Source organism: Oncorhynchus nerka, unplaced genomic scaffold (assembly GCF_034236695.1).
Source record: "Oncorhynchus nerka isolate Pitt River unplaced genomic scaffold, Oner_Uvic_2.0 unplaced_scaffold_919, whole genome shotgun sequence".
NCBI classification, from domain to species: domain Eukaryota; kingdom Metazoa; phylum Chordata; class Actinopteri; order Salmoniformes; family Salmonidae; genus Oncorhynchus; species Oncorhynchus nerka.
The window spans coordinates 76,776-91,775 of NW_027040385.1; the positions used below are offsets into that span (position 1 = coordinate 76,776).

Below are 15,000 nucleotides of genomic sequence, written 5' to 3' on the forward strand. Positions count from 1 at the left end.
CTCCTCCTCATCCTCTCCTCCCTCATCCCTCCCTCCCTCTCTCCTGCTCACCCTCCCCATCCCTCCATCCCCCTCTCCCCTGATGATGAGGTGGAACAGGCCAGTTAATTAGCGGTATACAGGCTACTATGCAGCTGCAGCTCAGAGCTCTTCCTCTCCCTCTTCCTCTCCCCCTCTCCCTCTCTCCCTTTTCTTCTCTCCCTCTTCCTCTCTCCCTCTTCTTCTCTCCCTCCTCCTTTCTCCTTCTCTCCCTCTCTTCCTCTCCCTCTTCCTCTCCCGCTCTTCCTCTTTCCCTCTCTCCCTCCTCCTCTTCTCTCCCTCTCTCCCTCTTCTTACTCTCTCTCCCTCCTCCTCTTCTCTCCCTCTCTCCCTCTTCCTCTTCTTACTCTCTCTCCTTCTCTCCCCCCTCCTCTTCTCTCCCTCTCTCCCTCTTCCTGTTCTTACTCTCTCTCCCTCTCTCCCCCCTCCTCTTCTCTCCCTCTCTCCCTCTTCCTCTTCTTACTCTCTCTCCCTCTCCCTCTTCTTCCTCTCTTTCACTCTATCTATCTGTGATGGCACCTTTACTCACTAGATGTCCATTGTTCACATGCACTATATCCAAATATAATTAGTTTCTTAAAGACTTACCTGGCACAGATTCAATAACACAAGTGTTTCTCTGGGCTTCTCTACAACAACAAACTCAGAAGTTGACTTCCACTCCTTTAAGGGTTAATAGGTTGATGTAGAAGAGATGTGTGGGGCGATGGGGGGAGAGTGGAGGAGAAGGGAGGGAGGGAGAGAGAGAGAGAGAGAGAGAGAGAGAGAGAAAGAGAGGGAGGAGAGAGAGAGAGAGAGAGAGAGAGAGAGAGAGAGAGAGAGAGAGAGAGAGAGAGAGAGGGAGGGAGGGAGGGAGGAGAGAGAGAGAGAGAGAGAGAGAGAGAGAGAGAGAGAGAGAGAGAGAGAGAGAGAGAGAGAGAGGGAGGGAGGGAGGGAGGGAGGGAGGGAGGGAGGGGGGAGAGAGGGGGAGGAGAGGGAGGGAAAGAGGGAAAGAGGGAGGGAGGTCTCTCCTCCACTGGTTACGGGGTCTGAGCCACCGAAGCCTCCCACCATTAGCTCTGACACATTGAAACCCCTGGTCATTGGCGACTCCATTACCCACAGTATTAGACTATTACACTGTTTACCAGGGGGCGGGGCTACCGAGGTAAAGTCTGATATTAGACTATTACACTGTTTACCAGGGGGGCGGGGCTACCGAGGTAAAGTCTGATATTAGACTATTACACTGTTTACCAGGGGCGGGGGAGGTAAAGTCTGATATTAGACTATTACACTGTTTACCAGGGGCGGGGCCGAGGTAAAGTCTGATATTAGACTATTACACTGTTTACCAGGGGCGGGGCTACCGAGGTAAAGGCTGATATTAGAGTATTACACTGTTTACCAGGGGGCGGGGCTACCGAGGTAAGGTCTGATATTAGACTATTACACTGTTTACCAGGGGGCGGGGCTACCGAGGTAAGGTCTGATATTAGACTATTACACTGTTTACCAGGGGGCGGGGCTACCGAGGTAAAGTCTGATATTAGACTATTACGCTGTTTACCAGGGGGCGGGGCTACCGAGGTAAAGGCTGATATTAGAGTATTACACTGTTTACCAGGGGGAGGGGCTACCGAGGTAAAGTCTGATATTAGACTATTACACTGTTTACCAGGGGGCGGGGCTACCGAGGTAAAGTCTGATATTAGACTATTACACTGTTTACCAGGGGGCGGGGCTACCGAGGTAAGGTCTGATATTAGACTATTACACTGTTTACCAGGGGGCGGGGCTACCGAGGTAAGGTCTGATATTAGACTATTACACTGTTTACCAGGGGGCGGGGCTACCGAGGTAAAGTCTGATAATAGACTATTACACTGTTTACCAGGGGGCGGGGCTACCGAGGTAAAGTCTGATAATAGACTATTACACTGTTTACCAGGGGGCGGGGCTACCGAGGTAAAGTCTGATAATAGACTATTACACTGTTTACCAGGGGGCGGGGCTACCGAGGTAAAGGCTAGTCTGGAGATGGTGCTGGCTGAGGCTCAAACTGGCAAGTGTAGATGGTACATCTTATCTATCAACAGAGACAGGGCTCTAACTCCTCTAGCTCCACAATGAGATAGGGTGTCTGCCAGCTTAGTGGAGTCTGCCACTAGCACAGTCAGTGTCGTCAGCTCAGCTATCCCCATTGAGACCGTGTCTGTGGCTCAATCTAGGTCGGGCATAACTAAACATGGTGGTGTTCGCCTTAGTAATCTCACTAGGATAAAGACCTCCTCCATTCCTGTCATTATTGAACTTGATCTCTAAATAGGGCTATTTAATGTTAGATCCCTCGCATCCAAGGAAGGCTGTTATAGTCAATGAACTAATCACTGATCTTGATGTGATTGGCCTGACTGAAACATTGCTTAAATCTGATGAATTTACTGTGTTAAATGAGGCCTCTCCTCCTGGTGACACTAGTGACCGTATCCCCCCGCGCATCCCTCAAAAGGCGGAGGTGTTGCTAACATTTATGACAGAACATTTAAAATGAACAACTCCCCAAAATATTACGTTTTAATATTTTATACTGTATAATCTGCTGATAAGGCTGGGTTACTGTATAATCTGATGATAAGTCTGGGTTACTGTATAATCTGCTGATAAGGCTGGGTTACTGTATAATCTGATGATAAGGCTGGGTTACTGTATAATCTGATGATAAGGCTGGGTTACTGTATAATCTGATGATAAGGCTGGGTTACTGTATAATCTGATGATAAGGCTGGGTTACTGTATAATCTGATGATAAGGCTGGGTTACTGTATAATCTGATGATAAGGCTGGGTTACTGTATAATCTGCTGATAAGGCTGGGTTACTGTATAATCTGATGATAAGGCTGGGTTACTGTATAATCTGCTGATAAAGCTGGGTTACTGTATAATCTGCTGATAAGGCTGGGTTACTGTATAATCTGCTGATAAGGCTGGGTTACTGTATAATCTGCTGATAAGGCTGGGCTACTGTATAATCTGATGATAAGGCTGGGTTACTGGATAATCTACTGATAAGGCTGGGTTACTGTATAATCTGCTGATAAGGCTGGGTTACTGTATAATCTGCTGATAAGGCTGGGTTACAGTATAATCTGCTGATAAGGCTGGGTTACAGTATAATCTGCTGATGAGGCTGGGTTACTGTATAATCTGCTGATAAGGCTGGGTTACAGTATAATCTGCTGATAAGGCTGGGTTACTGTATAATCTGCCGATAAGGCTGGGTTACTGTATAATCTGTTGATAAGGCTGGGTTACAGTATAATCTGCTGATAAGGCTGGGTTACTGTATATTCTGCTGATGAGGCTGGGCTAGAAGAAAGAGAAAGAAAGAAAGAAAGAAAGAAAGAAAGAAAGAAAGAAAGAAAGAAAGAGAACCCCAGAGAGTCCCTCTATCCTGACATAGTTGTCACACTCCAGTACATCAAATCGACCTGGCCCGGGTATCCTGGAAGGACATTGACCTCATCCCGTCAGTTGAGGATGCCTGGTCATTCTTTAAAAGTAACTTCCTCTCCATTTTAGATAAGCATGCTCCGTTCAAAAAATGCAGAACTAAGAACAGATACAGGCCTTGGTTCACTCCAGACCTGACTGCCCTCGACCAGCACAAAAACATCCTGTGGCGGACTGCAATAGCATCGAATAGTCCCCGTGATATGCAACTGTTCAGGGAAGTCAGGAACCAATACACGCAGTCAGTCAGGAAATCTAAGGCCAGCTTCTTCAGGCAGAAGTTTGCATCCTGTAGCTCCAACTCCAAAAAGTTCTGGGACACAGTGAAGTCCATGGAGAACAAGAGCACCTCCTCCCAGCTGCCCACTGCACTGAGGCTAGGTAACACGGTCACCACCGATAAATCCATGATTATCGAAAACTTCAATAAGCATTTCTCAACGGCTGGCCATGCCTTCCGCCTGGCTACTCCAACCTCGGGCCAACAGCTCCGCCCCCCCCCGCAGCTCCTCGTCCAAGCCTCTCCAGGTTCTCCTTTACCCAAATCCAACTAGCAGATGTTCTGAAAGAGCTCCAAAACCTGGACCCGTACAAATCAGCTGGGCTTGACAATCTGGACCCTCTATTTCTGAAACTATCCGCCGCCATTGTCGCAACCCCTATTACCAGCCTGTTCAACCTCTCTTTCATATCGTCCGAGATCCCCAAGGATTGGAAAGCTTCCGCAGTCATCCCCCTCTTCAAAGGGGGAGACACCCTGGACCCAAACTGTTACAGACCTATATCCATCCTGCCCTGCCTATCTAAGGTCTTCGAAAGCCAAGTCAACAAACAGGTCACTGACCATCTCGAATCCCACCGTACCTTCTCCGCTGTGCAATCTGGTTTCCGAGCCGGTCACGGGTGCACCTCAGCCACACTCAAGGTACTAAACGATATCATAACCGCCATCGATAAAAGACAGTACTGTGCAGCCGTCTTCATCGACCTTGCCAAGGCCTTCGACTCTGTCAATCACCATATTCTTATCGGCAGACTCAGTAGCCTCGGTTTTTCGGATGACTGCCTTGCCTGGTTCACCAATTACTTTGCAGACAGAGTTCAGTGTGTCAAATCGGAGGGCATGCTGTCCGGTCCTCTGGCAGTCTCTATGGGGGTGCCACAGGGTTCAATTCTCGGGCCGACTCTTTTCTCTGTATATATCAATGATGTTGCTCTTGCTGCGGGCGATTCCCTGATCCACCCCTACGCAGACGACACCATTCTATATACTTTCGGCCCGTCATTGGACACTGTGCTATCTAACCTCCAAACGAGCTTCAATGCCATACAACACTCCTTCCGTGGCCTCCAACTGCTCTTAAACGCTAGTAAAACCAAATGCATGCTTTTCAACCCATCGCTGCCTACACCCGCATGCCCGACTAGCATCACCACCCTGGATGGTTCCGACCTTGAATATGTGGACATCTATAAGTACCTAGGTGTCTGGCTAGACTGCAAACTCTCCTTCCAGACTCATATCAACATCTCCAATCGAAAATCAAATCAAGAGTCGGCTTTCTATTCCGCAACAAAACCTCCTTCACTCACGCCGCCAAGCTTGCCCTAGTAAAACTGACTATCCTACCGATCCTCTACTTCGGCGATGTCATCTACAAAATGGCTTCCAACACTCTACTCAGCAAACTGGATGCAGTCTATCACAGTGCCATCCGTTTTGTCACTAAAGCACCTTATACCACCCAACACTGCGACTTGTATGCTCAAGTCGGCTGGCCCTCGCTACATATTCGTCGCCAGACCCACTGGCTCCAGGTCATCTACAAGTCCATGCTAGGTAAAGCTCCGCCTTATCTCAGTTCACTGGTCACGATGGCAACACCCATCCGTAGCACGCGCTCCAGCAGGTGTATCTCATTGGTCATCCCTAAAGCCAACACCTAATTTGGCCGCCTTTCGTTCCAGTACTCTGCTGCCTGTGACTGGAACGAATTGCAAAAATCGCTGAAGTTGGAGACTTTTATCTCCCTCACCAACTTCAAACATCAGCTATCTGAGCAGCTAACCGATCGCTGCAGCTGTACATAGTCCATTGGTAAATAGCCCACCCATTTTCACCTACCTCATCCCCATACTGTTTTTATTTATTTACTTTTCTGCTCTTTTGCACACCAATATCTCTACCTGTACATGACCATCTGATCATTTATCACTCCAGTGTTAACCTGCAAAATTGTAATTATTCGCCTACCTCATGCCTCTTGCACACATTGTATATAGACTCCCCCTTTTTTTTCTACTGTGTTATTGACTTGTTAATTGTTTACTCCATGTGTAACTCTGTGTTGTCTGTTCACACTGCTATGCTTTATCTTGGCCAGGTCGCAGTTGCAAATGAGAACTTGTTCTCAACTAGCCTACCTGGTTAAATAAAGGTGAAATAAAAAATTTAAAAAATAAAAAAAACATCTAGAACACAGCTGACATGTCACACACACACACACACACACACACACGCACACGCACACGCACACGCACACGCACACACACACACACACACACACACATAACGTTCTGAGAACCATATGTTCCTTAGAGATTCGTAAGTGCATGGTTGTCCTGTGTTTATTCTGCCTACAACCTTCACACAATGTTCTGGGAACGCTGCAGGATAGTTACAACCTTCACACAACGTTCTGGGAAGGCTGCAGGATAGTTACAACGTTCTGGGAACGCTGCAGGATAGTTACAACGTTCTGGAACGCTGCAGGATAGTTATAACATTCTGGGGATGCTGCAGGATAGTTACAACGTTCTGGGAACGCTGCAGGATAGTTACAACATTCTGGGAACGCTGCAGGATAGTTACAACATTTTGGGAACGCTGCAGGATAGTTACAACGTTCTGGGAATGCTGCAGGATAGTTACAACATTCTGGGAACGCTGCAGGATAGTTACAACATTCTGGGAACGCTGCAGGATAGTTACAACATTCTGGGAACGCTGCAGGATAGTTACAACGTTCTGGGAACGCTGCAGGATAGTTACAACGTTCTGGGAATGCTGGGAACGCTGCCGGATAGTTGCTTGGATTTGGAACATTCTCAGCACATTTAAGAAATTTCACAAAATAACGTTATTTTCTTGGTATTTCATTACATTTTTGTTAATGTCCCAGGAAAGTTCTCCAACTGGTTTGACATCGGGAAAGATCTCAAATAGTCCCGAGAAAGTTAAGAAATAACGTTCTTCTGTGGGAATATCAGTACTTCAAGCATAACGTTTTCTGCAGGTTTCCACGTTGTTTTATTTAAAGTGATGTTCTCAGAACGTTTTAAGAAACGTTTTTAAAAACACTGGAAAACATTCAAAGAACGTTCTAAGAATGTCATTGATAAAAACATACATTCCATTCTCAGCGTCAACAGAACTCCCTCTAGCCTTTATCTTGTTAAGTGTGTTCAGGTGTGTTGGCCGCGCCCACTAATTGGCCACAGCTGATCTTAACGAGCTCTTGTTTTCCATTGAAATGGGGTCCGTTTGAATAGACTAAAATAAACAGCCTTTTATGAGTACAAAATGCAAACATGGCACACCAGCTCCATACTGGTGGCTCAGTGGAAAACATGGCACGCCAGCTCCATACTGGTGGCTCAGTAGACTAATTCCATGTGTAGAGAACTAAAGATCATAAGTTCAAATCTCACTATTGTCGTGCCAGAATAAACAAAGACATGTGTTTGCATCATTCATGCCTAAGTAAATATATTTTCATGTGTCTTATCTGTGCTTTGGAGCTCGAATCAGTTTATCCAGACTAACTATCGGTGTTATTAAAAGTCTTATTCAAACATTATGTTCATGTTTTAAAGGAAGTGATTAAAAAAAACTCAATATAAACTATAATTTCCATTCTCAAAACGTTAAAACTTCCAGGGAAACTTGCAGAGAACCATAATAAAATGTTCTAAGAACCTCCCTGCAACCTAAAACATGTACGTTCCCCAGAACAAGTGAAATGTTCACTTCCGTTCTCAGAACGTTTAATAAAAACGCTCAGGAAATGTTTGGCTTTGTTCCTAGAACCAACGGGAAACCAAAAACATACGTTCCCACAACTTTAAAAGGACATGTATGGCTTTGTTCCCAGAACCAACGGGAACGTTCCCACAACTTTAAAAGGGAAACCAAAAAAACGTTCCCACAACTTTAAAAGGAAATGTATGGCTTTGTTCCCAGAACCAACGGGAAACCAAAAAATACGTTCCCACAACTTTAAAAGGAAATTTAAAAGGAAACCAAAAAATGTATGGCTTTGTTCCCAGAACCAACGGGAAACCAAAAACATACGTTCCCACAACTTTAAAAGGAAATGTATGGCTTTGTTCCTAGAACCAACGGGAAACCAAAAACATACGTTCCCACAACTTTAAAAGGAAATGTATGGCTTTGTTCCCAGAACAAAAACAACGTTCCCACAACTTTAAAAGGAAATGGAAACCAAAAACATACGTTCCCACAACTTTAAAAGGAAATGTATGGCTTTGTTCCCAGAACCAACGGGAAACCAAAAACATACGTTCCCACAACTTTAAAAGGAAATGTATGGCTTTGTTCCCAGAACCAACGGGAAACCAAAAACATACGTTCCCACAACTTTAAAAGGAAATGTATGGCTTTGTTCCCAGAACCAACGGGAAACCAAAAACATACGTTCCCACAACTTTAAAAGGAAATGTATGGCTTTGTTCCTAGAACCAACGGGAAACCAAAAACATACGTTCCCACAACTTTAAAAGGAAATGTATGGCTTTGTTCCTAGAACCAACGGGAAACCAAAAACATACGTTCCCACAACTTTAAAAGGAAATGTATGGCTTTGTTCCTAGAACCAACGGGAAACCAAAAACATACGTTCCCACAACTTTAAAAGGAAATGTATGGCTTTGTTCCCAGAACCAACGGGAAACCAAAAACATACGTTCCCACAACTTTAAAAGGAACCAAATGTGATAGCTGGGACTAGTAATAATAACAACAACAGAAACTTGTTTAAAAGCAAAACAAGATGGTGGTGTTTTGGTGCCGTGCTAGTTGACTTAATTCATGACAGTAACTTCTGTCTCTTCTAAGCTAAACTTAGAGACCGAACGGTGGGAGGTGTCTGGATAAGGAATGTGGGAGAATCTCAATTGCATTTCCTAGATTGCTCACCTCCTCTCTTTTCGTGTCTTTCTCAAAACCCATTGGTCCCTCCCCTATGACCTTTTCATCCAATGGGTGAGGACGTGAGGAATCAAGGAAATGCAATTGCAATTTGTGTCTGTCTGTACCTCTGATATATTGCGCCCTCAGCTGTCAGAATAGTGTAGTGCAGGACAGGAGACCACACAGAGCTCTGTCATGCAGACACAACGGGTCATTACTCAGCACATAAGCCAAGACGCACACACACACACACACACACACACACACACACACACACACACAAACACACACACACACACTCTTTCTTCTTTCCCTGCTGTAAAATGAGGAGTTGGTTTGGCTGCAAGCCAAACTGTTATGGTTTCTCTAATGGCAGTGTTGTTTTACACTGCCTGGTACTGTTCCTGTACTGTACTACACAGTCAGAAATCACTGGACCACAGAGAGAGGTGGCACACAGACACAAACAAGACATAGTTAATCAACTCAGAGAGAGATAGCACACAGACACAAACAAGACATAGCTAATCAACTCAGAGAGAGATAGCACACAGACACAAACAAGGCATAGCTAATCAACTCAGAGAGAGATAGCACACAGACACAAACAAGGCATAGCTAATCAACTCAGAGAGAGATAGCACACAGACACAAACAAGACATAGCTAATCAACTCAGAGAGAGATAGCACACAGACACAAACAAGGCATAGCTAATCAACTCAGAGAGAGATAGCACACAGACACAAACAAGACATAGCTAATCAACTCAGAGAGAGATAGCACACAGACACAAACAAGACATAGCTAATCAACTCAGAGAGAGATAGCACACAGACACAAACAAGGCATAGCTAATCAACTCAGAGAGAGATAGCACACAGACACAAACAAGCCATAGCTAATCAACTCAGAGAGAGATAGCACACAGACACAAACAAGACATAGCTAATCAACTCAGAGAGAGATAGCACACAGACACAAACAAGGCATAGCTAATCAACTCAGAGAGAGATAGCACACAGACACAAACAAGACATAGTTAATCAACTCAGAGAGAGATAGCACACAGACACAAACAAGACATAGCTAATCAACTCAGAGAGAGATAGCACACAGACACAAACAAGGCATAGCTAATCAACTCAGAGATAGCACACAGACACAAACAAGACATAGCTAATCAACTCAGAGAGAGATAGCACACAGACACAAACAAGGCATAGCTAATCAACTCAGAGATAGCACACAGACACAAACAAGACATAGCTAATCAACTCAGAGAGAGATAGCACACAGACACAAACAAGGCATAGCTAATCAACTCAGAGAGCGATAGCACACAGACACAAACAAGGCATAGCTAATCAACTCAGAGAGATATAGCACACAGACACAAACAATGCATAGCTAATCAACTCAGAGAGAGATAGCACACAGACACAAACAAGACATCGCTAATCAACTCAGAGAGAGATAGCACACAGACACAAACAAGGCATAGCTAATCAACTCAGAGAGAGATAGCACACAGACACAAACAAGGCATAGCTAATCAACTCAGAGAGATAGCACACAGACACAAACAAGGCATAGCTAATCAACTCAGAGATAGCACACAGACACAAACAAGACATATTTAATCAACTCAGTGAGAGATAGCACACAGACACAAACAAGGCATAGCTAATCAACTCAGAGAGAGATAGCACACAGACACAAACAAGACATAGCTAATCAACTCAGAGAGAGATAGCACACAGACACAAACAAGGCATAGCTAATCAACTCAGAGATAGCACACAGACACAAACAAGACATAGCTAATCAACTCAGAGAGAGATAGCACACAGACACAAACAAGGCATAGCTAATCAACTCAGAGAGAGATAGCACACAGACACAAACAAGGCATAGCTAATCAACTCAGAGAGAGATAGCACACAGACACAAACAAGGCATAGCTAATCAACTCAGAGATAGCACACAGACACAAACAAGACATAGCTAATCAACTCAGAGAGATAGCACACAGACACAAACAAGACATAGCTAATCAACTCAGAGAGAGATAGCACACAGACACAAACAAGGCCTAGCTAATCAACTCAGAGAGTGATAGCACACAGACACAAACAAGACATAGCTAATCAACTCAGAGAGAGATAGCACACAGACACAAACAAGGCATAGCTAATCAACTCAGAGATAGCACACAGACACTAACAAGGCATAGCTAATCAACTCAGAGAGAGATAGCACACAGACACAAACAAGGCATAGCTAATTAGCACACAGGCACAAACAAGGCATAGCTAATCAACTCAGAGATAGCACACAGACACAAACAAGACATAGCTAATCAACTCAGAGAGAGATAGCACACAGACACAAACAAGGCATAGCTAATCAACTCAGAGAGACACACAGACACAAACAAGGCATAGCTAATCAACTCAGAGAGAGATAGCACACAGACACAAACAAGACATAGCTAATCAACTCAGAGAGAGATAGCACACAGACACAAACAAGACATAGCTAATCAACTCAGAGAGAGATAGCACACAGACACAAACAAGGCATAGCTAATCAACTCAGAGAGAGATAGCACACAGACACAAACAAGACATAACTAATCAACTCAGAGAGAGATAGCACACAGACACAAACAAGGCATAGCTAATCAACTCAGAGAGAGATAGCACACAGACACAAACAAGGCATAGCTAATCAACCCTTTAGTTTCTTTGACGTAGGTGGAAAGTAGAGCGCTTAATGTCCATCAATCCAAATGTATTTATAGAGCCATTTTGTTTTTACAACAGCAGGTGTCACAAAGTTGGGATCCAGTTATATAACTGTATGGTTCTTGTTGAGGACGTGGTACCGAAGTGGGGACCACAATCATCAGAAATGCTCAAGAGCGCCACCATAGAGGTTGATAAACCTTCAAACTTTCATTAAAATTGACATACAATATACTGAATTAAAGCTACACTCGTTGTGAATCTATCGACCAAGTCAGATTTGTAAAATGCTTTTCGGGGAACGCATGAGAAGCTATTATCTGATACCATGCACCCTCAAAATACTCCACCGTCACCAAAAACGATAGATTTTGCGTTATCCGTTGCAAACGAAAACGCTGAAATAAAATATAAAACATTCATTACCTTTGACGAGCTTCTTTCTTGGCACTCCTAGATGTCCCATAAACATCATTTAGGGTCTTTTTTCGATTAAATCGGTCCATAAATAGCCTAGATATCGAACTACGACTCCGTCGCGAGTAAAGAAAAAAAAACAGTATTTCATAACGTAACGTAATTTTTGAAAATTCAAAAAGTCGACGATAAACTTTCACAAAACACTTCGAAATACTTTTGTAATGCAACTTTAGGTATTAGTACACGTTAATAAGCGATAAAAATCCTCAGGAGGCGATGTGAAAAGATTAGCTTGTCTGTGGAAAAAATGCTGTCTTGAAAAAGACGAACCAAAATCTGGGCGGGGACAGTAGGAAAGGAGTTCCCTTGTTTCGGTTAGACCAAGAATCAATTGCGCAACAAATGACGTGACTCTAGACAACCTGGGGAAGCTGTAGCCAATGAAAACTCGGCTCTATGTAATTCTGTTCGCTTTTAACAATTGCCTGTAGTCGCGGAAGAATATCTTTTTCCATTTTCAGTGAACAGATTTTCATGCACTTTTCGATGAAACGCACGTTCTGTAAATGGCACAGGCGTGATTTAAACAGTTTTGGAAACGTCTGAGTGTTTCCTATCCACACACACTAATCATATGCATGTACTATATTCCTGGCATGAATAGCAGGGCGCTGAAATGTTGCGCGATTTTTAACAAAAAGCTGCGAAAATCTGCATGAATTCTGAACTTCCTTAAGAGGGAGGTTAGAGAATAACTGTTTTGATAAGTTACTGGTTAAATCCCCCGTAAACATCATCTCACCCAGTCCCACTGGGTCTGTCTAAGAGAGCCTACGCTTATGATCACCTGCATGTAACAGCGCCCCCGAGTGGCGCGGAGGTCTAAGGCACTGCATCTCGAGTGCTAGAGGTGTCACAACAGACACCCTGGTTCAAATCCAGGGCTGTATCGCAACCCGGCCGTGATTGGGAGTCCCATAGGGCGACGCACATTTGGCCCGGCGTCGTCCGGGTTTGGCCGAAGTAGGACGTCATGGTAAATAAGAACTTAACTGACTCGCCTGGTTAAATAAAGGATAAATAAAAACAGCAGTTTTTCTTATGATATTAGATGTCTGTGTTCGAAACACAACCCGACTACGTTCAGTCATTATAGGTGAATGAGGTCTTGTCTTCAAAGATAGTTAGAAATGACGAGTTCAACTATAGGGATTCCAGATACGAATCCCCATTCTGATTCCCATCCTTGTCTCTCTCCTGAAGGAGAGACGGGTCAGGGTCCTGAAGGAGGGAAGGGCCAGGGTCCTGAAGGAGGGAAGGGCCAGGGTCCTGAAGGAGGGAAGGGCCAGGGTCCTGAAGGAGGGACGGGTCAGGGACAGGCCAGGGTCCTGAAGGAGGGACGGGTCAGGGTCCTGAAGGAGGGAAGGCCAGGGTCCTGAAGGAGGGACGGGTCAGGGTCCTGAAGGAGGGAAGGGCCAGGGTCCTGAAGGAGGGACGGGTCAGGGTCCTGAAGGAGGGAAGGGCCAGGGTCCTGAAGGAGGGACAGGCCAGGGACGGGCCAGGGTCCTGAAGGAGGGACGGGCCAGGGACGGGCCAGGGTCCTGAAGGAGGGACGGGCCAGGGTCCTGAAGGAGGGAAGGGCCAGGGTCCTGAAGGAGGGAAGGGCCCGGGTCCTGAAGGAGGGAAGGGCCAGGGTCCTGAAGGAGGGACGGGCCAGGGACAGGCCAGGGTCCTGAAGGAGGGACGGCTCAGGGTCCTGAAGGAGGGAAGGGCCAGGGTCCTGAAGGAGGGACGGGTCAGGGTCCTGAAGGAGGGATGGGTCAGGGTCCTGAAGGAGGGACGGGTCAGGGACGGGTCAGGGTCCTGAAGGAGGGACAGGCCAGGGTCCTGAAGGAGGGACGGGTCAGGGTCCTGAAGGAGGGATGGGTCAGGGTCCTGAAGGAGGGATGGGCCAGGGTCCTGAAGGAGGGACAGGCCAGGGTCCTGAAGGAGGGATGGGCCAGGGTCCTGAAGGAGGGACAGGCCAGGGTCCTGAAGGAGGGACGGGCCAGGGACGGGCCAGGGACGGGTCAGGGTCCTGAAGGAGGGACGGGTCAGGGTCCTGAAGGAGGGACAGGTCAGGGTCCTAAAGGAGGGACGGGTCAGGGTCCTGAAGGAGGGACAGGCCAGGGTCCTGAAGGAGGGACGGGTCAGGGTCCTGCAGGAGGGATGGGTCAGGGTCCTGAAGGAGGGACAGGCCAGGGTCCTGAAGGAGGGACGGGTCAGGGTCCTGAAGGAGGGACGGGTCAGGGACAGGTCAGGGTCCTGAAGGAGGGACAGGCCAGGGTCCTGAAGGAGGGACGGGTCAGGGTCCTGAAGGAGGGACGGGCCAGGGTCCTGAAGGAGGGACAGGTCAGGGTCCTGAAGGAGGGACGGGTCAGGGTCCTGAAGGAGGGACGGGCCAGGGTCCTGAAGGAGGGACGGGTCAGGGACAGGTCAGGGTCCTGAAGGAGGGACAGGCCAGGGTCCTGAAGGAGGGACGGGTCGGGGTCCTGAAGGAGGGACGGGCCAGGGTCCTGAAGGAGGGACGGGTCAGGGTCCTGAAGGAGGGACGGGTCAGGGTCCTGAAGGAGGGAAGGGTCAGGGTCCTGAAGGAGGGACGGGTTAGGGGATGATATAAAAGCAGTCCCAGTCTCAGTCTCAGTCCCTGTCCCAGTCCCTGTCCTAGTCCCAGTCCCAGTCTCAGTCCCAGACCCAGAGTCCCAGTCTCAGTCCCAGTCTCAGTCCTAGTCCCAGTCATAGTCCTAGTCCAGGTCATAGTCCCAGTCCCAGTCTCTGTCCCAGTCTCAGACCCAGAGTCCCAGTCCCAGTCCCAGTCTCAGTCCTAGTCCTAGTCCCAGTCTCAGTCCTAGTCCCAGTCCCAGTCCCAGACCCAGAGTCTCAGTCTCAGTCCCAGACCCAGTCTCAGTCCCAGTCCCAGTCCCAGTCCCAGTCCCTAGTCCCAGTCCCAGTCTCAGTCCCAGACCCAGAGTCCCAGTCTCAGTCCCAGTCTCAGTCCTAGTCCCAGTCATAGTCCTAGTCCAGGTCATAGTCCCAGTCCCAGTCTCT

General features: G+C 46.7%; 1 protein-coding gene across 2 annotated transcripts in view; it reads right to left on the reverse strand.

Annotated features, from left to right (window-relative positions):
- The window catches only part of LOC135570704 (oxysterol-binding protein-related protein 10-like), a 136,430-nt gene that overhangs the window by 38,950 nt on the left and 82,480 nt on the right, over positions 1-15,000 (reverse strand). Inside the window, exon 8 of one of the 2 annotated variants that reach the window (XM_065016662.1) lies at positions 8,654-8,659. The exons of the other annotated variant lie outside the window; for it this stretch is intronic. Coding sequence (XP_064872734.1) covers positions 8,654-8,659 — 6 coding nt within the window. The remainder of the gene's footprint in view (positions 1-8,653; positions 8,660-15,000) is intronic. 2 annotated transcript variants of the gene reach the window in all.